Source organism: Monodelphis domestica, chromosome 1, assembly GCF_027887165.1.
Source record: "Monodelphis domestica isolate mMonDom1 chromosome 1, mMonDom1.pri, whole genome shotgun sequence".
NCBI classification, from domain to species: Eukaryota; Metazoa; Chordata; class Mammalia; order Didelphimorphia; family Didelphidae; genus Monodelphis; species Monodelphis domestica.
In genome coordinates, this window is record NC_077227.1 from 62,476,107 (window position 1) to 62,498,323 (window position 22,217).

Genomic DNA, 22,217 nt, shown 5'->3' on the forward strand with positions numbered 1-22,217 from the left:
GAGGGAAGGAAAGAGAGAGAGAGAGAAAGAAAGAAAGAAAGAAAGAAAGAAAGAAAGAAAGAAAGAAAGAAAGAAAGAAAGAAAGAAAGAAAGAAAGAAAGAAAGAAAGAAAGAAAGAAAGAAAGAAAGAAAGAAAGAAAGAAAGAAAGAAAGAAAGAAAGAGATAGAGAGGGAGGGAGGGAAGGAGGAAGGAAGGAAGGAAGGAAGGAAGGAAGGAAGGAAGGAAGGAAGGAAGGAAGGAAGGCAGGAAGGCAGGAAGGCAGGAAGGCAGGAAGGCAGGAAGGAAGGAAGGAAGGAAGGAAGGAAGGAAGGAAAAGAGGGAGGGAGGGAAGAAGGGAGGGAAGGAGGGAAGGAGGGAAGGAGGGAAGGAGAGAGGAAGAAAAGAAAAGAAAACCTTACCTTCTGTTTTAGAATCAGTACTGTATATTGGTGCCAAGCCAGAAAAGTGGTAAAGGCTAGCCAATGGGGGATGTGACTTGCCCAGTGTCACACAGCTAGGAATTGTCTGAGTGCAGATTTGAATTCAGGACCTCCCCTCTCTAGAACTGTCTCTCAATCCTCTGAGCCCCACCCCCCAATACCTCATTCTTTGACTGACAACATTAATCATAAGAATAAAGTCCTGGATCTGATTGCAGATCAAAGTACTCTTCACTTTATTTCCTCCGTGAGGTTTTTGGTTTTTTTTTACTGTATATGTGGTATGCATCTTTAGTCATGGCATGAGCAATATGAAAATAGGTATTGCTTGAAAGCACCAGTATATATCAAACTATTTACCACATCAGGGAGGGAAGGGAGAGAGAAAGAATCTGAATCACAAAATGTCAAATAAAAATTGTCAAAAACTGTTTCTATATATAATTTTTTAATCTAAAAAAATAATAATAAAGTCCTGGGACCTTTCCTCTCCTTTACAAAAATATTTATTAGGTGCCTATTATATGCACAGAATACTCTGTTAGATCATTGGAAAGATACAAAATTTATATAACAAAGTGCTTGCACTAAGGAACTTGCAATATTGTTGGGGATAAGAAAAAGATTACTATACTTTCATATTTTGGTTAATCCATGATCTCATCAATGGGACACTGTCTCTCTGTATGGATCACAATCTTTCTATATATTTGCTTCAATCTTGTGAAATGCTTATCTAACCCACTGGGAATCTCTCTATAGTCCTTTTTACAGTTAGTGGCAACCAGTACAGCACTCAAGCTACATACCTGTTATTACTTGTTCTTGCAACATGACTAGCCCCATAGAGTTTCACATAATTTCTTTTTTAAATTAAATCTTATTTTTTTCAATGAACACAAATCAATTTTTCTTCCTCCTATCTTACCATTCCCCTCCCCTCACACTGGGAAACAAAAAAGAAAGAAAATAAAAACTCTCGTATCAAAAATGAATTGTCAAGGGGAAGCTGGGTGACTCAGTAGATAGAGAGCCAGATGATCTGGGTTTAAATATGACCTCAGACACTTCCTAGCTGTGTCACTCTGAGCAACTCAATTAACCCTATTTCCTTTGACTTATATTTTATTTTTTATTGTCATGCAAAACACATTTCCATATTTTTCGTGGTTGTAAGAGCACACTCAAACAAAAACAAAACCCCAGAATAAAACCATAAATACACAGATGTGTTCTTTCTCAGGAGGTGGCTAGCTTTCTGTCATAAGTCATAAGGATTGTTCCAGATCATTGCATTCTGAGATCTTCTAGTTGTTTCAAAGACCAAAGCAAGGCTTAAAAAAAATTCATTGTCAAATAAAATAGTCATGTCTAAAAAATATGTCCCATGCCAGGTGAATCCTCTTTATGTTACAAAATGGATAGCATGCTTCATTATTTATCCCCTGGAATCATGGGTTAGTAATTTTTTTATTAGAAATTTCAAATCTTGAAATTGTTTTTCTTTATGATGTTGCTGTTATTGTACAAATTGTCCTCCTGGTTCTGTTCATTCCACTCTGCATCAGTTCACAGAAATCTTCTGAGGTTTTCTTGAAACCATTCATTTATCACCTTAATAATTTCTTTCATCATAAAGGTATTCCATTATATTCCTTCACTATCATTTGTTCAGACATTCTCTAATTGATGGATATCCCTTTTGTTACCAGTTCTTTGCCACCATGAAAAGACCTGCTATGAATATTTGTATATACATCCTTTCCTCTCTCTGATGTCTTTGGGGTTTTGCCCTAGCAGTGGTGTCATGTTCATATAACTTCTTAGCATATTCCTACTGTGCTTCTTCCACCATTGGGAATGGCTACAGGCTGCTTGTACTGACAATGCACATTTCCATGGCCCTCTGGATCACCCAGAGCTCTGATTTTTTGAAGATGGCAATGTTCTAAGATTTGCAACCATACAGCATCACTAGCAGAACATACATGCAGGGGTCCCAAGATGAACAGTATGAATACTGTCCAAGGGTTTTCTTGGCAAAGATACTGGAGTGGTTTTGCCATTTTCTTCTCCAGCTCATTTTGCAAGGTGAGGAACTGAGACCAACACGATTAAGTGATCTGTCCATGGTCACATAGCTAGTAAGTCTGAGGGCAGATTTTAATTCAGGAAGATGAATCTTAATGGCTCCTGGACTGGCACTCTACCCACTTTGCCACCTTGCTGCCCATTTGTAAACCTTAAAATGAGATAAAATGCTAGCTATTAGTATTTGCATGTATGTCCTATCCTCTAGAAGAATGCAAGCTCCTCCAAAGCAGGGAATTTTTATTTTGTTTTTCTTTTTAATCAACAGTGCCTAACATTATAGGGACCACCTGCAGTTCCTATATAATTGATCTGTGGGTGATAACCTGAGAAGGAAAAAGGAGACTGGAGGAAAAATAGGTGAATAGAAAATAGAGATAGAGGGAGAAACGCCGGAATAAAAACTCAGAGACAACAAGTTAGAACACGTGGGGAGTCGCGATCTCCTTAATACTTCCCATGGGCAAGAATGCCAGAGAATTAATAGGAAATATGGGGGCCATAGCATCGCGAGAAATGACAGGCCATGAGGAAGAAAATAGGCTAGGGCTGCAAGAACATCTTGCAGAAAAGGTAGAAGGATTAAGAGCAGGATCCAGAGAGGTCAGAGAGAGATTTGTGCTTGTTCCCCAGTATTTATTGGAGGTCTTAGGAATGTGCATTGGGAGGTGATCAATGAATACATAGCATGGCACAGGTTTTTGCATTGGTAGAATTGACAATGATGGAATCAAAGAGGAGGAGATTCCTCAAACCCGAGCTTTGTAGAGGGATGTAGTCGAGCCAGGGCACTGTGGCTGTCAACGCCCAGCCCAGGAATTTGCTAGTCCTTTGGACTGTCCCTTTCCATACAGGGATGATTAAGTAACCTGACCATGAGTCTTGGTATATGAATACTTAAGATACAATATCAATACATCAATCATACTTCCAAGATGCTAACATGCCTGGTATGCTACAAACATAGTACCTTGCATATATATAATAGGCACTTAAAATGTTGCTTTAATTTGTTGAACCAATTTTCATTGAATCAGAGATGGAATTTTTCATTTTCCTCACTCATAACTTCTTCTATTTCTCACTAGGGAAGACAGTTTCCAGTACCTCTCTGGTCTGGGCACTATGGGATTAGAAATCTTTAGGCAGGTACCAAACCTGGATGCGGTGGTGTTCCCTGCTGGAGGCCTATGTGGACTTTTGGCAGGCTCTGCAGCTGCACTGAAACAACTCAACCCTCAAATCTCTGTGATTGTAAGTTCCCTCCTCCCACTAGAACAGGTTGTGCTGGGAGATTAAGGAGCCATTGTGCCCTCCCTCCCCCAACTCAGAACCAGCTTTTAGCCTGCTCTGACCTACCATGGTCTCAATCCTGGCAAAGGAAAGAAAGGAGAGCAGAAGAAAACAAAGAGAACAAAGAGGAAGGTAGACGCATTGAGATCATCTCCTCTAACCCCCTCATTTGACAGATGGGGGAAATGATGTCTGGAGAGATTAGTGCTTTCCTACTTGGGCACAGCAAAGATGAGACCCCAGTCTTCCTTCATTTTTCTCTATTGAACTACCCTGCCAACTTCTCCAAGTCATATGACACTATTCTCTTTCCCTAGGGTGTCCAGCCTGAGAGTTTCCCTGTCCTACAGCATTCTCTGAGGATGGGCCAGCCTATAGATGGGGGCAGTCACATGTTCTATAGAGGTAGGTACTTGATTTTTTTTTAAACCCTTACCTTCCATCTTGTAATCAATACTGCGTATTGGCTCCAAGACAGAAGAGCAGTAAGGGCTAGGCAATGGGGGTCAAGTGACTTGCCCAGGGTCACACAGCTGGGAAGTGTTTGAGGCCAGCTTTGAACCCAGGACCCCCCATCTCTGGGCCTGGCTCTCAATCCACTGAGCTACCCAGCTGCCCCCAGGATCTTGATTTTACAAGCCCTACCTCAGCTCCTAGATCCCTCCTCTTATTCACTAGCCTTTCACAGACCAGTTGATCAAATCAAGGAGCATTTAGTAAGTACCTACTTAGACACTATGCTAGACTCTAGGAATAAGGATTGTGGTGGGGACTGGGACTCCACCTAGGGAACTCCCAGGTGAGCAAATTGCTCTCAATGCAGATCAGCATCTTCTTGGCAACTTGAAGTCTCTAAGGCTTGCCTAGAGCACTGAGTTGTGATAGGTGGTATATGCCAGAGGTCTTCTTGGCACCAAGGCTAATTCTCTGCCTCCTGGGGATGTGAAACAACAATAAAGCAAGTTTCTTCTCTCAAAGAACTTACATTCTATTATCAGTTTCCTATTTAATTATTAAACCAACTCTAATTCAAGATTGTCGCTACCCAAAGGTTAGCATGCTAATAGCTCTCTTCCCCATCCAGGGCTTTTTTCACTATTCTCCTTGAACAAAAAGGCTGTGGTGCTTGGCACAGAGTAGAAACCCCCATTTTCTGACTCTGCCCCCAAATCTTCCTGTTTCTAAGGTTAACTGTGGTTTTCCTTAGTACAACTTTGAGAGGGACCTCAGTAACCCAGAGCCTATCCCTTTTTCTCGGCAGATCTGAGTGAGCCATGCTCCGGGAAAAATACGCTGCAGCTGGTGGGGCAGCTCGTGGACAAGATTGTCTCAGTGACGTAAGTATGGGCCCTAGATGGCTCACAAGTATAATGGAAGTGGTATCCAAGGCTCGCAGTTGTCATGGGGGAGAAAGGGCATTCTTTCTCTTGCTCATTTTTTCATTGTTCATATTTCCTTTTGACAGGGAAGAAGACATTTTGATCGCCATGCTGAGGCTTCTGGAGTATGAGAGAGCCACAGTAGATGCTGAAGGTGCCATCGGTCTAGCTGCCATTGTGGCTGGCAAGTTACCAGAGTTTAAGGGTAAAAGGTAACAAATGGATAGACAAAGTCCTGGAAAAAAACAACAACTATTAATAGTTGTTTGTGTGCTTGGATGAGACCAGATGGCCAGCATTCACTGACATCAACCAATCAACATCAAATCAATATTTAGCTAACTTTTGGCAGGGCTGTGGACACAACGATATTCAAGATATAGTTTGCCCTAGGGATAGAAGGGTCTTTCCTAAAAATAATAGACAGTATCTGTCTAAAACCATCAGCCAACATCATCTGCAATGGGGATAAACTAGAAGCCTTCTCAATGACATCAGGAGTGAAACAAGGATGCTCATTATCACCCCTATTATTTAATATTGTACTAGAAACACTAGCAGTAGCAATTAGAGAAGAAAAAGAAATTGAAGGTATTAAAATTAGTAATGAGGAGACCAAGATATCAATCTTTGTGGATGATATGATGGTCTACTTAAAGAATCCTAGAGAATCAACCAAAAAGCTAGTAGAAATAATCAACAACTTTAGCAAAGTTGCAGGATACAAAATAAACCCACATAAGTCATCAGCATTTCTATATATCCCCAACCTATTTCAGCAGCAAGAATTAGAAAGAGAAATTCCATTCAAAATCACCCTAGACAATATAAAATACTTAGGAATCTATCTGCCGAGACAAAGACAGGAACTATATGAACACAACTAAAAAACACTCTCCACACAACTAAAACTAGATCTGAGCAATTGGAGAAACATTAACTGTCATGGGTAGGATGAGCTAACATAATAAAAATGGCCATCCTATCCAAACTCATCTATCTATTTAGTGCCATACCCATCAAACTTCCAAAAATTTTTTTTACTGAATTAGAAAAAATCATAACAAAGTTCATTTGGAAGAACAAAAGATCAAGCATATCCAGGGAATTAATGAAAAAAAAGTACAAAGGAAGGTGGCCTTGCAGTCCCAGATCTCAGATTATATTATAAAGCAGCAGTCATCAAAACAATTTGGTACTGGCTAAGAGACAGAAAGGAGGATCAGTGGAATAGACTTGGGGTAAATGACCTCAGCAAAACAGTCTATGACAAATCCAAAGATCCCAGCTTTTGGGACAAAAATCCAGTATTTGATAAAAACTGCTGGGAAAATTGGAAGACAGTGTGGGAGAGATTAGGTTTGGACCAACACCTCACACCCTACACCAAGATAAATTCAGAATGGGTGAATGACTTGAACATAAAGAAGGAAACTATAAGTAAATTAGGTGAACACAGAATAGTATACATGTCAGATCTTTGGGAAGGGAAAGATTTTAAAACCAAGCAAGACTTAGAAAGAGCCACCAAATGTAAAATAAATAATTCTGACTACATCAAATTAAAAAGGTTTTGTACAAACAAAACCAATGTAACCAAAATCAGAAGGGAAATAACAAACTGGGAAATAATCTTCCTAACAAAAACCTCTGACAAAGGTCTAATTACTTAAACTTATAAAGAGCTAAATCAATTGTACAAAAAATCAAGCCATTCTCCAATTGATAAATGGGCAAGGGACATGAACAGGCAGTTCTCAGCCAAAGAAATCAAAACTATTAATAAGCACATGAAAAAGTGCTCTAAATCTCTGATAATCAGAGAGATGCAAATAAAACAATTCTGAGGTATCACCTCACACCTAGCAGATTGGCTAACATGACAGCAAAGGAAAATAACAAATGCTGGAGGGGATGTGGCAAAGTTGGGACATTAGTGCATTGCTGGTGGAGTTATCAATTGATACAACCATTCTGGAGGGCAATTTGGAACTATGCCCAAAGGGCAATAAAAGACTGTCTGTCCTTTGATCCAGTCATAGCAGTGCTGGCTTTGTACCCCAAAGAGATAATAAGGAAAAAGATTCATACAAGAATATTCATAGCTGCGTTCTGTGGTGGCAAAAAATTGGAAAATGAGGGGATGCCCTTCAATTGGGGAATGGCTGAACAAATTGTGGTATATGTTGGTGATGGAATACTATTGTGCTCAAAGGAATAATAAAGTGGAGGAATTCCATGGAGACGGGAACAACCTCCAGGAATGGATACAGAATGAGAGTAATAGAACCAGGAAAACATTGTACACAGAGACTGATACATACACTGTGGTACAATCGAATGTAATGTACTCCTCCATTGGTGGTAATGCATTGATCCTGAACAACCCAGAGGGTTACAGGAGAAAAGACACTATCCACATTCAGAGGAAAAACTGTGGGAGTAAAAACACTAAAGAAAGATATAGTTTGCCCTCAAGGACTCTAGTTACTTTGAAGAAATAAATTTATTGTTCTCTAAACAAATACCATAAACTTTGAGAAATGAGATTTTGTCAAAATCACTTGCTATAAATTTTCCTCTAGTTTTCTGTTTTCCTTCAATCTTTGTTGCACTGGTTTTATTTGTACAAAACCAATTTAATTTAATGTAATCAAAACTATCCTTTTTACAACTCATAATTCTCTCTGTCTTCTTCGGTCATAAATTCTTCCCCTGTCCATAGGTCTGACAGGTAAACTATTCCATGCTCCCTTAGTTTTCTTGTGGCACCATCCTTTATTTCTAAATCATGTATCCATTTTGATTTTATCTTGATATATGGAGTGAGATATTGTGCTTATGCCTAGTTTCTGCCATACTGTTTTCTAGTTTTCCCAGTTTTTATCTAATAGTGAGCTCTTCTCCCAAAAGCTTGGATCTTTAGTTTTATCAAATTCTAGGTTACAACAGGCATTTGCTACTTTGTGTTGAGTACCTAATTTATTCCATTTATTCAGTATTCTATTTCTTAACCAATACCAGATTTTTTTTTGATAAATATCACTTTATAATAGTTTGAGATATGGTACAGCTAAGTCATCTTTTACATTTTTTTCATTAATTCCCTTGATATTCTTGACCTTTATTCTTCTAGATAAATTTTGTTGCTATTTTTTCTAGCTCTATGAAATAATTTTGGGGTAGTTTGATTTGTATGGCACTGAATAGGTAAATTAATTTAGGTAGAATGATAATTTTTATCATATTGACTGTCTATCCATGAGCGATTTGTGTTTTTCCAAATGTTTAGATCTGACTTTATTTGTGTAAAAAGTGTTTTATAATTGTGTTCATATAGTTTCTGGGTTTGTCTTGGCAAGTAAGCCCCCAAGTATTTTATATTGTCCACAGTTATTTTAAATAGAATTTCTCTTTTCTCTTCCTGTTTGACATTGTTGGTAGTATAAAGAAATGCTGATCATTTGTGTAGGTTTATTTTATATTCTGCAATTTTGCTAAAGTTGTTCATTGAATCTATTGTTTTTTGGTTGGTTTTCTAGGATGCTTTTGAGTATATCATATCATCTGCAAAGAGTGATATGATAGTTTTGTTTCCTCATTGCCTGTTCTAATTCCTTCAATTCATTTTTCTTCTCTAGTTGCTTTACAGAACAATATTGAAAAGTAGTGGTTATGGGCATCCCTGATTCACTTCTGATCTTATTGAGAAGTCTTCTAGTTTATTCCTTTTATAAATAATGCTTGCTAATGGTTTTAGATAGATGTCATTTTAAGGAAAGCTCCATTTATTCCAATATTTCCTAGTGTTTGGGGCTTTTTTAAAAACAGGAATGGGTGTTGTATTTTGTCAAGTTTTTTTCTGCATCTATTGAAGTAAACATGTTGTTTCTATTGGTTTAGTTATTGATATGGTCAATGATACTGATCATTTTCCTAATATTGAACCATCCCTGCATTCTTGGTATAAAACCCACATGGCCATAGTGTATGATCCTTGTGATATATTGCTGTAATCTCCTTGCTAGTATTTTATTTTAAAAATTTGTATTAATGTTCATCAGGAGGATTGGTTTATACTTTTCCTTCTCTAGTTTTGCTCTTCCTTATTTATGTGTCAAAGACATATTTGCCTATTAGTAAAAGGAATTTGGTAGAATTCCTTCTTCACATATTTTTCCAAATAGTTTATATAGGATTGAATTAATTGTGCTTTAAATGTCTGGTATAATTCATTTGTGAATCTTTCCAGCCCTGGAGATTTTTTCTTAGGGAGATCATTGATGATTTATTCAATTTCATTTTCTGAGATGGGGTTAAGTGTTCTATTTCTGCTTCCTCTAATCTTGGTAATTTATGTATTTTAAATATTCATATATTTTGTTTAGATTGTTAGATTTATTGGTATGTAGTTGGGCAAAAGAATTGCTTTAATTTCCTCTTCTTTGGTGTTAAAATTGCCAATCATTTTGATACTGCTAATTTGGTTTTCTTCTTTCTTTCATTTTAAATCAAATTAACCCATTATTTATCTATTTTGTTATGTTTTTTTCCCATAAAACCAGCTCCTTGTCCTATTTATTAGTTCAATGATTCCTTTACCTTCAATTTTATTAATCTCTCTTTGACTTTCAGGATTTACAAATTGACCTTTAATTGAGAATTTATAATTCGTTAACATTTTCTAGTTGCATGCCCAGTTTATTGATCCACTCTTTATTTTATTGATGTAAACATTTGGAGATATAATTTTTCCCCTAAGTGCTGGTTGGGGTGCCTGGATGGAATCTCCTATTGTGAAATGAAAGATTCGCTTTAAGAGAAACTGGGACAAAGATGAGCCATGGGAAAAGGACCCAACTTTGCATCAGCATAGCTTGGGAAATTGGCTTCTTATCAGAATTGGATCAAATGACTCTTGCTTCCTTCAGACTCCAGTTATTCTCCCCTCAATTACTTTATAGATCTTTTTCCTAATCTCCAAATCCTGGCTCATAGATCTTATTTCCTGAATCTGATGGGGAGATTCCCTGGATTTAACCACCTCTGACTATATGCCTGATCTAGGCTTTCCCCCTTTCCCTTAGTTGAACATTATTCACTATTGGTAGCATGCTCATTGCCCTTTGTATACTAGATATACATAGCATATAAGAGGGCATATGTAATGAAATACTGATTGTGACAATAAAACAATATAAGGACAACAGTGTCAGGCTAGCATGACTTTCTAGTCAAAGTCTATTCTCTCCAGATCTCTTCGTAAACAAGGTTAAAGTTTGGACATTTCCTTTTAGGGCAAGAATCTAAATTGTAAACCTCAAAATTTCTCAGATTTATGAATGTTAGGGGTTTCCCCCATTGGGGAATCTTCTACTTAAAAAAATTCCCTAGCAGATGGTGAGAACTCTACTTGAGTGTGGGGGCTCCTAGCTATGGTAGTGTCCCTGCTCCACCCTACTTAAGACTGCTTTAGGACAGAAAATGGCTTGCTAAACAATGAAAGTACTTTGATCCATGCTTATGGAAGGGACAGGAAGTTCTTTGAGTCATGACTGTTTTAGAATTGATACAATGGGATACTAAGTACCTATAAAAGTGGGGCAACTTGTAAACTACTTAAACCTAAAAGGATGATAACTTATTCAGAGGTTTTTTCTAATGAAATTTGTCTACACAGCAGCATTTTTTCCTGACTTACTAAAGAGATTAAAACTACTCAGCTGTGAATTCAAAATGGGCAGTCCTTTAGAAACATCTACAGTGATTGATAGATGTAAAGACTTAGGGGAAGTGACAGAGGAGATTTTGCCCTTAAAAATAAGAGCTTCGATCTCATTGCGGGTTCTCGATTTCTGACTCTCATTCTGAAGGAGAGCTCCTTGAGGAGCTCCTCTGAGGGGCTCTGTCCCTCTGGAGTAGGAGCTCTGGAGGCTCTTGAGAGAGGCCCTTTGAAACAATCTCTGGCTGGAAGACTCTTTGAGGAAGGACGATGGCCTGGTGTCACTAGTATCCTTGTTTAGTCAGACCTTGTGGTGAGTGTTAAAAAACTGACTGATTTCTCTTTTAAGACTCAGGTCTAAGCCATATTGGCTTGAGGCCCTTCATACTTATTCCTTTCTTACTCTCTCTCTCTTTCTTTGATTACTCATTGTATTGTTAATTAAAATCTCTATAAAACCCAATTGACTTGGGTATTTGAATAATTGGGAATATTTCCCTGGCGACCACCTTATATTTGATTTTAAAACCCAAGACACTGTAGTGAAACATATTTCTATGGTCAAATTTACTCACCCTCTCTTATATCTATCACAATTTATATCTTCCACTATTTTAATCACTACAGTTTAAGACCTCAACCACTTTAAATCTCACAAAATCCAAGAAATAAACAAATCCCTTAAAGTTAATTAAAATAGCCAATTTGGAGACTTAGTAGGCATATCAATTAGCTGGCAACAAGATGCTTTTTGAGGGACTCTCAAAAAGTTTTTTTTTCTTTAAAATGTTTTTCCTCTCCCTCCCCACACACAAAATATTGCCAAAAATCTCCCATTAGAGAGAGGAGCCTACTACATAGCATAGTGGCTAGAATGCTAGAGTGCAAGTCAAGATGACTTGCATTCAAATCTTGCCTCAACTACTTCCTACCTGGTCAAGTCACTTAACCTCAACTAGCCTCCTCAGATTCCTCTTTTGTAAAAATGAAATAGTAATATACCTCATTTGCAAGGTCATTACCAGCATCAAATGAGATAACATGTGTCAAATACTTTGTAAACCTTAAAGCACAATATGAATGCTAATATTATTTTGCATTAAATATTGTCCCATTCCATCACCCCCTTTAACAAGATACAAATATTCTCTAGAAAAGATAATGCCCCCAGTACCAAACACTTCACTGACTTTACTAAATGACTTTTTTTTTTTTTTGCTTGACAGGAGAGACCCCTTCTAGCTTGGGGTCACTAAATGCTTGACTTGGGGTGGGGGTGGGGTGGAGTTGGTTTGGTGGGGAAAGTAGGTCAAGGGGAAAAGGCAGAGAATTGGGAACTCCAGGGGGAAAGTTTGCTACTTTATAATTTTACTAGTGCTTGGTCTAAATAAGTTCTGAAATGATACATGTATAACCCAATGGAATTGTTTGTCAGCTAAGGGATGGGGGAGGGAAGAGGAGAGGGAATAATCATGAATCTTATAGCCATGGAAAAATATTCTAAATTTTAAAAATCTATAAAATAAGTTCTGAGTTCTGGGGAAGAGAACTATATGCTCTGAGCTGGAAAGAGCCAGATGAAGTTCATGGGAAATTATAAACTCCCTTTTGGAACAGAACCTTTTTGTTTGTTTGTTTGTTTGTTTGTTTGTTTGTTTCCCCTCTATGTCCCAAATGCTAGTAGGACATGTCTATTCAAATTACTATTTAATCAGTAGGCTTTCTTTGAATAATGATTATTATTCTAGGTGGGTTCTGCCCTGGGACAATAATGAATGGTAATTCTAATAGGGACTTTCTTTCATTCAACAAATATTAATTGAGCACCTACTGTGTGCTAAGCACAGAGGCACTGTGGTTAAAAACAAGCAGGATAGAAAATTAGATATAAAATAAGGATGACTGTAGGCTAAGTAACTGAGGAAAACTTCATAGAGAAGGAGGACTTGAACTGGGCTCTGAAGAATGGGTAGAATTTGTACAAGCCCAGATGAAAGGAGAAAACATTTTAGACAAAGTGAGGGACCCAAAAAAGACCCAACGGTTAGAATGTGCAAAGCGTATTGGGAAGGAAATGAGCAGCCCCAGGCTGTCTATAGCAGAGGGCACATGTCAAAGAATGACCACAAGGCTATAGAGCTGGAAGAGGCCTTGGAGGTCATTGAATCCAAACAAATAATTTTCCAGTTGAGGTCCAGAGGAGGAAAAGATTTTCCTGAGGTCACACATGGGCTGCCAAGATTTGAGTCCAGGTTCTTTGACTTCAAATCTAGAACTTGAAACGGGAGAATTTAAGACTTAAGAATTGCTGATATTAGGAATCTCCACTTTGCTCACAGATGCCCTGGGAGATCTATCCATTTCCTAGTCCAAGAGAGACAGTGGTGAGTCATGCTGGTGATTACAGAAATTTATCTTAGCTGAAGCCAACCCAGCAAGAACTGGACATTACAGCAGAGAGGCAGCTCCTTTTCAGGATCCGGCCAGCAGACAACTAGGTCGTGTGAAAGCTAACTTTGCTGGCAAGTCCACTGTCTGCATTCCAGGGAGGACGGAGGAGTGGCAAACAATAAAAAACAACCCACTCTGAAAGGCCCCGTCCTTGAAGACTGATGACTTGATATAGAGACGTGCCATATTGCACTTGGAATCAAACTCAGTCAAGAAGTGGCCCAGGATAGTTTCTGACTTGGATGGAAATTGACTCACCGAGAGTCTGACCACTGATTTAGGAGAATTCATTTTTAGACCAGCCCAAACTTGCTCTAAATTTTGGCAAAACAAATACACTTAACTACTTGGGACGTTTTCTTATTTGCGCTATTATTCAACAAACATTTATTAAACTTCTATATGCTTAAGCCAGTATGAGGTACAAAACTCTTAAGGAACAACTAGGTGGCACAGAGGATGGAGTACTGGAAGACTCATCTTCCTGAGCTCAAATCTGGCTTCGGTGATTTACTAGTTGTACATCCCTGGGCAAGTCACTTAATGCTGTTTGCCTCAGTTTCCTCATCTGTAAAATGAGTGGAGAAGAATTTTAGTATCTTTACCAAGAAAACCTCAAAAGGGGATCACAGAGTCATAAATAACTGAACACTGAACAAAACTCTTGATGGCATAAACCCTAGAATTTATAGTCTAGTAGAGGAGATAGATAAGAAACACACACCTTCACACAAACCTAGAATATGTGTAATATACACAATACTTAGCAGAATATGTTAGTGTTCATCAGAGAGATATAAACCAAGTGTTATAGGAATTCAAAAGATCAAAGGACTGGAAGGAATCAGGGAAGGCTTCATGGATGAGATAGCTTTTGAGTTGGACTTCAGAGGTTGGGTTGGAATTGTAGAAAGGCTATTCCAGGTAGGAGGAAGGAGGTGGGAGGTGGGAGGTGAAAAACTGTGGAATATGAGTAAGAAATCCTGTATAGTCCAGTTTGGTTGATTCACGAAGGGGAATCGTGAGAGTTAAGAAATAAAAAATATGGAGAATCTTGAGTTTGGGCTCACATCCAAATTGTAAATGACTAATGCCAATCCTGTGAGACAGTGTGGGAGAGTGGGTAGTGTGTTGGGCTTGGAATCAAGAAGACCTGAAGCTCTGTTACTTAGCTGTACAACTATGGATATCAGTCACTTAACTTAATATAAGTAACTGAGTCTGAATGAAATTGCAATGACCTTTGGGATATTCATCATTTCCAGAAAGAAGAGCCCTAAGCTGGCCTCAAGGGCTTCCCCATGTTTTCTCCCTTTGCAGAGTGGCTGTGGCCTTGTGCAGTGGAAACCTTAGCCTGAATCTCCTGCAGCAATGCATCCAGAGGGCCCTGACGTTGGATAGCAGGATCTGCAAGTTCTCCCTCTGGATGGGTGATGGCACAGGGGATATTTCCAAGCTGCTGGAGATCCTGGATCGAGAGGCAGTAAGGTAACTTTAGATAGCAGAGTATTCCAGTTGGAGCCTGAGCTCTGGGATAGGGTTCCTCTCCTAGGAAGGAGAGAAATCAAGGGAACTTAAGGGCAACTAGAGAACACAGCGGATAGAGAGCCAGACCTGGAGACGGAAGGAAATGGTTTGAAATCTGACCTCAGATATTTCCTAGCTATATGGTCCTGGCTAAGTCACTTAACCCTAATTACCTAGCCCTTGCTACTCTTCTGTCTTAGAATTGATACTAAGACACAAGGTGAGGGTTTAAAAAAGGAAACAGAAAGAAATGAAGGGGGCTTAATAAGCAGATGGCAAGAGGGAAACTTCTGACTCTTTAGGGAGGTTAAATCAGGAAAAGCTCAGATTAGACTGAATGACTTCACTTCCTCTGGCTTAAGAACTATTCAGGTTTCCAAGGAAATCTCCCAGATTTTTAAATCACTCAGTTGGAACTGGGGACCTTTTGTACCCTGGGGCAGTTAGAGACTAAGGGGTTACCTTCCCACCCATTTTAAATTAAATTCACCTTGAGCTTTAGAAAGTACTTTCTCTATGCAAGGCTTTGTGTTCAAGACCAAAGGGCTATTCTTGCCCTCAAGGAATTTACATTTTTCCAAGATGTTCTCTGGTCACTAATGAAAGTTGATGGGATATAATTTTGATTGAGAAAGATTGAATTAGATGTGGGAGAAGATTGTTTGCCTTAGAATAAATGGAGACTTTTATCACCTTAGGGTAAGTAGAGGAAATCTTACTCTTCAGAAATCTTACTTAATGGCTCCAGAAGCATATCTAAAAGTTTAAATTCCTCTCCCAAGAAATATAATCTATTTTAAAATGGGACCTTTGAGAACTGTGGGAATAGATATTGAAGGAATGAAAAGGAAGGACCGCAGGAATAATAGAAACAAGGGGAACACGTCCATAGAATCATAGATTTAAAGCCAGAAGAAATCCTGGGGATCATATTTCCCCCTCCCTCTCATCATAAAGATGAAGAACCTAAGCTCCAGAAAGAAGTGTATTGTCGGAGGTCACACAGGGAGTGGAACTGGGATTCGACCCCTGATGAGTCAGTGCTCTTTTCATTCCTCCATGCATAACTGGCAAAATGGAGCCACTGGAGAATATTTCTGGTTAATGGACTATGGGAAACACAGCTATAAGCATTTGAGTTGTTAATTTAATTAATTAAGTTAAGATTAGGTGTATCAGATATAGTGTGTTGTAGTAGGAAAAGTACAGTCGTCCCTCACTATATCGCAATTCACTTATCATGGCTGCACTGTATCATGGGTTTTAAATATATATATATATATATATATTTAAAATATATATTTAAAATTCTATCATGGAGTTTTCACTATCCAGACTGTACACAATGGAAATGCAGTATGCCACTACTGCTTCTGTAAGTTTGCCAACATGGGATTGTACACAGCACACTATTGGCTGATGGAATGAAAGGCAACCAACTGAAGTGCTGTGTTCTGTATCCTGGGTACTGATTGCCTCAGTGACTGTAGCATCGGTCTGTTTGCTCTCCCTCACTGTGACCAGACCTTCAGCATCTCTCCATGTCCACTTCACATTAGTGTCTGATTGCCACATTTTGCTCTGCAGTGTTGTGTTTTTTGTGAAGTTTTTGTAAAAGTTACAATTTATTTCAAGCCCTATGCCACCCAAACATTTTGTCTGCTAAGGCTTCGGGCAGTGAATCCAAGCACCAGAGGAAGATGCTTGCCATTAAAGAATAATAAAATAAATATAATTCTGTTATTTGGGGGATTTCCACCTATCCTGGGGGTCTCTAGAATGTAATTCCTGTGATAGGTGAGGGATCTCTGTACTTATTTTGGAGTCCAAAGAAAATCTTAATGGACATTCTTAACACCCTTACCTACTTGCTACTAGCTGAGTGACTTTGGGTAAGTCATTTAACATCTCTGGGTTTCATTAGCTTTCTGACCCTGATCTGTCATGGTTCTCCTTAGTAAAAGGTACTACAAACCATGAAAAAGGAGCTCCTACTGCCAGGTGAATGGCAGTGCCAAGCTCAAAGGCAGGGGAATGAGACAGTTCTATGGACCAACTGTTGCCTTAGTGCATAACAGTGATTGTTCAACCAAGAAGTATAGAACACCACAGCACATTCCTCCTTTGTATCTGTGTGTATTTCAGGGTTCTGGACATTCAGAAGGAACATGGGTTTGTGACCTCTAAGCTCTTCACAACAAAGGTAAGAAGGATAGGAGGGTAGGCATCAGGAAGATGGATGGTTTCTGAGTGATGCTTATCAAAGGGTCACTGACTCAAACAAGCCACAGAAATCACACCCTCCAGATCCATTGTGTACCAAATTCTAACCTGCTGTCCCTAGGAGAAAGGGTCTTTGATTTGGATTAGTTGGGCTGGGGTCTTAAGTTTTAAGATTTTTTTAATATCTTTTCTTTTTAACATCACTTACATTTCCATGTATAGCCTGGAAATGTTATTTGTGCGTGTGGAGAGAGAGAGAGAGAGAGAGAGAGAGAGAGAGAGAGAGAGAGAGAGAGAGAGAGAGAGAGAGAGAGAGAGAGAGAGAGATACATGTGTATGTGTGTATATTTCTGTGTGCATATATATATGGGATAGACAGATGTACAGATGGATGGACAGACAGAGAGAAAGACAGAGAGGCAAACAGGCAGACAGAAAGACAGACAAACAGGTAGATATGGATATCTAAGTATATTCCCCAATTCCCTATTTAGGGAATGATCCCTTGAAACAAAGATTAAAAAAAAAAAGAAAAAGAAAAGAGGAAAAACATCAGTTAATACTAGTCAACACACTGAGTCTGACTATATATATATATATATATATATATATATATATAGTGTTCATTACTCACCTTCTGCAAAGAAGGAAAAGAGGTATAATTTTCTCATCTCTTCTAATTTTAAATTAATAATCATAATTACACAGTTAATTTTCATTCATTGTTACTGTGGTTATTTCCACTGAGATTATAGTCATTGAGTAAGTAGTTTTCTTGGTTCTGCTTATTTCTTTTTTTTTAAACCCCTTCTTTCCATTTTAGAATCCATACTATGTATTGGTTCCAAGGCAAAAGAGCTGTAAGGGCTAGGGTAGTGGGGGTTAAATGACTCACCTAGGGATCCAGTTTCTGCTTCTATCTTGATTAGTAGAACTGATCTACTCAAGATTGGTTAAGATAGCTCTTTCCATGCTTCTCGGAATCTTTTTTATAGAGGCAACATAGTAATATTCCATTATATTTATGTACCACAATCCATTTAGTCATTCTCCAGCCCATGGCTAAACTACTCTGTTGAAGTCTTGAGTTCTAGTCTCACAGTTTGACTGCTAGCTAGCTGTGGGTTACCTTGGAAAGCTCTTTCCTCTATACTACATTGAAGTCATTGGTCCAAGGGGATCTCTTTACAGAAGAGATCGGAAATAGATGAGCAGAAGAAAGTAAGAATTACTTGCCCAGGGTCATACAACTAGGAAGTATCTGCGGCCACATTTGAACCCAGGTCTTCCTGACTCCAGGTCTGGCTCTCTATCCACTATCCTACCTAATTGTCCTGATTCATAGGGTTTTTTTTTGTTTTTGTTTTTAAGATTTGCAGCTTTTCCTCACAAGAACACTGAGATGTAGGGCAAACCCCACTTCCGTGTTCTAATTAACAGAACTCAGATCTTAAGACTGCTGAGACAAATAATGGGAATGTAATATTCTTCCCAACCAGTAAAACTGCTCAGTTCTGACTAAAACAATGAAATCTGAAAACAAGTAACAGAGGTTTTCCAAATTGTGATCATTCCACGGAAAATGTGATTACCAAGTCTCTACTCTCTTTTTCAGCAATCGCCCTTGTCTTGAGCAAATAGGAATCAATGTTCAGACTTATATATACTGTGTTGTGTGAAACACCACAGGGATAAAGGAAATAAGCACTGCTTGTAGAAATAAAAAGAGGAAAGGGGGGGAAATGTAAGGAGGCAATGTAAATTGTAAGGCAGAAATGTCAGATTCTCAGGCAGCTAGGATGCTTAGTGGTTAGAGCACAAGGTCTGAAGTCAAGAAGATCTGAGTTCCAATGCAGTCTCAGACATTTACTAGCTCTATACCTCTGGGCAAAGCACTAAACCTTTATTTGCTTCAGTTCCTCATCTATAAAATGGGACACACGGAGAAGGAAATAGCAAAGCTCTCCAGTTATCTCTGCCAAGAAAACCCCAAATAAGAACACAAAAGAGTTGGGCAGGACTGAAAAGGACCAAAGGACAACAAATGTTAGATTCCCACCCCTCTCTCCCTGACCTCAGGCTAATCACATCACCCCTCTGTGCCTTAGTTTGCTTCCCTATAAAATGGGAAGAATGACTGATGCTCTATGGCAGATAAAATATCAAGTGTTTAATGCCTCAGAAACCAAAGGATGATTGAAGTGATCTGTCTTTTAGGAGACCTGACCGGCATGTTCAAGTACTCTTAGACTTTTTGAGGCGAGGCTTTGACAAAGCTTTTCTTGCTTCTCTCCTAGGTCACTTGTGTTGCTGAGACTAGAGACAAGCAACAAGCGACTCAGCTCCGAAGTGCCCTGTTAGAACGTTACCCAACCCTAGAGTGGCTGCTGCAGTAAGAGAGCATTAGTTTCATCACGGGGCACCAGCTACAGCATCCTCATTAGCCATCCCGAGAAGCCCCTGTGGTTGTAGGTCCTCAATGGCGGGGTTGGCTCTAAATCTGGCTCTGCTGTTGCCTTTTGGGACTATTCTAGGAGAGTCACAGCCTCTGTGGTCATCCGTCTTAAAGCCCTTGAAGTTTTAATGAATGACCATGAGATTATTCTTTTCTCCCTCTTTCTGGGGGAGGCGGTAGACAGAGCATGGCTACATAGTTCTATATGGCTGGCTATATTATGGAGGGTTAGACTGATTAAGGTTAGATGGTTTGGATCTGAAAGAGTCTGACACTGGAATTTTGTTATGCCTCTCAGTTGACCAGCTAACCAGACGCTGTGCTAGTGTAACTCTTGAATAGGCATATGGTGCCCCACTTTTTCTCTGCTCTAGTTCATATATTTCTTGCCCTCCCGTTGGGAGCTCTAGGATTCTCAGGGATATGCCACAACCACTAGATCACAACTCAGATTCTCTAGGCATTTTAGGGGTGATCCTAATATTGGAAAGGAATACAGTTATTACTTATTATAATCATTTATGAGTCCCCATCAATATGCTTCCCATTTACACAATTGTGACAACACCATTAGTTCTATTTTTATTATTAATATTTAAACCCTCACCTTCCATCTTGAAATCAATACTGTGTATTGATTCCAAGGCAGAAGAGTGGTAAGGGCTAGGCAATGGGCATCAAATGACTTGCCTGGGCTCACACAACTGGGAAGTGTCTGAGGTCAAATTTGAACCCAGGACCTCCTGTCTCTAGGCGTGGCTCTCAATCCACTGAGACACCTACTTGCCCCTGACACCATTAGCTCTTAAACATAAAACATTTATTTAATAATAGGCAAAAGCAATAATGATTCTTGTTGCATCTCCAAGAGGGGCTAGAAGCTCTTCTTGGTTGTGTTGTACTGAGGAGACCAAAAATGATCTCTTAGGAACCTCTATATCTTCAGAAGGTATAGAGGGAATTAAAGAAGAAAAATGGAAGTTCTGGGAGAGCGAGCATTGGTTCTTTTATGTGGATTTGAAGAGGAGAAAGAGAAAGTAAGATGAAAAGAAGACTAGTGTAAAAAAGAGAGAGAGGTACAGGAGAGGAAAAGCATAGAAACTTGGAGGAAAGGAAGGAAGGAAGCATCAGGTCTATCTGAAACAGACAAAGGAGGCTTCAATATCCACACAGAACCATAAATAGTTAGATATAGAGATATGTCAGACTTTAACGGGTAAACAAGAGGGAGGATAATACAGGAGAGTTATTCATAAGCAAAGCATATTTCCAGATGCTGAAGGATCTTAGAACTAGGGCAGATGGCAATATCAAATATGAATACTCTGAACCATTTTACTAATTTCATTAAGAGCCATAAGATAGTCATACTTAAGTGTAAGAGGTGGAGTTAGTTTCCCAGGCCACCATCTTCCCTCTACATGATCACAGACAAGGAACTATTCTTGTGCTTTTGGCTAAAAACTGACCATTAAATAACTGAGGAGTTTTTATATAGAATGTAATTATGAAAGTTCAGGGCAATCTAGGATGGAAGCAGCTGTGTGAGAAAAGACCACTGTGCCTATATTAGAGGGTAGTAGTTGGGGCTGGGAGGGAAGAGATTTTTATCTTCTCCCCTTCACTCTCCAACCTCAATTGGCCAATTGAGCTTACTTGTCCCATAAGGATAGGTCAAGTGCCTTAGGGAGTAGAAACCCACATCCTCCAGATAGAAAGACAGTATTCAAGCAGCTTAGAGAAGGGAATTCTGGAAGCAAAAGTGAGTCAACTATGGAATCCAGAGAGATTTAAGGGGCAACTAGGTGGCTCAGTGGATAGGCCAGGCCTCCAGGAAGGTCCTGGGTTCAAATACTTCCTATCTGTGTGACCCTGGACAAATCATAGCCTAGCCTATACCACACTTCTTCATTCAAACAGATACTTAGTATTAATTCTAAGATGAAAGGTGAGAGAGAGAGAGAGAGAGAGAGAGAGATAACTGAGCAAACTATCCAGTAGAGATAGAGGAGAGAAGGAGAAACTTTGTGAGTCTTCTCTAAGAAATGGACATTGATTGGAACTATGCCCAAAGGACTACAAAATTGTGCATACCCTTTGATCCAGTGATATCACTACTCAGTTTGTATCCCAATTAGATAATAAAAAAAAAGCAAAAGGATCTACCTGTACAAGAATATTTATAGTAACTCTTTTTGTAGTGGCAAAGAATTGGAAATTGAGGGGATGTCCATCAGTGGGGGAATATAGCTGAACAAATTGTGGTATGTGCTGGCTAAGGAATACTATTATGCTATGAGAAATGATAAGCAAGATGATTTTACAAGAAAGCTGGAAATATCTGCAAGAACTGATGCAGAGATAATTAAGCAGAACCCGGAGAATTGCATACAGTAATAACAATACTAGATGATTATCTGTGAAAACTTGGCTACTCTCAGCAATGCAATGAACTGGGACAATTCTGAAAGGCATGATGGGGAATGCTATCCACCCCCAGAGAAGGAACTGTTGGATGTTGGAATCGTCTTTCTCATCAGTGTATTTATGGTTTTATTTTGGGGTTTTGCTTATGTATGACTTTGCTTTTACAACAATGACCATTATGGAAGTGTGTTTTGCATGACGATAAAAATAAAATTTTTTTAAAAAGGAA

General features: G+C 38.9%; 1 protein-coding gene across 4 annotated transcripts in view; it reads left to right on the forward strand.

The window, feature by feature from the left end:
- LOC103105655 (L-threonine dehydratase catabolic TdcB-like) overlaps nucleotides 1-22,217 on the forward strand; it is a 46,654-nt gene extending 24,437 nt beyond the window's left edge. For all 4 annotated transcript variants that reach the window (XM_056799870.1, XM_007478470.2, XM_056799879.1 and 1 more), the window contains 7 exons: nucleotides 3,600-3,765; nucleotides 4,122-4,209; nucleotides 5,066-5,141; nucleotides 5,270-5,395; nucleotides 14,677-14,844; nucleotides 17,029-17,086; nucleotides 19,404-22,217. In XM_056799870.1, coding sequence (XP_056655848.1) covers nucleotides 3,600-3,765; nucleotides 4,122-4,209; nucleotides 5,066-5,141; nucleotides 5,270-5,395; nucleotides 14,677-14,844; nucleotides 17,029-17,086; nucleotides 19,404-19,502 — 781 coding nt within the window. In that variant the 3' untranslated portion in view covers nucleotides 19,503-22,217. The remainder of the gene's footprint in view (nucleotides 1-3,599; nucleotides 3,766-4,121; nucleotides 4,210-5,065; nucleotides 5,142-5,269; nucleotides 5,396-14,676; nucleotides 14,845-17,028; nucleotides 17,087-19,403) is intronic.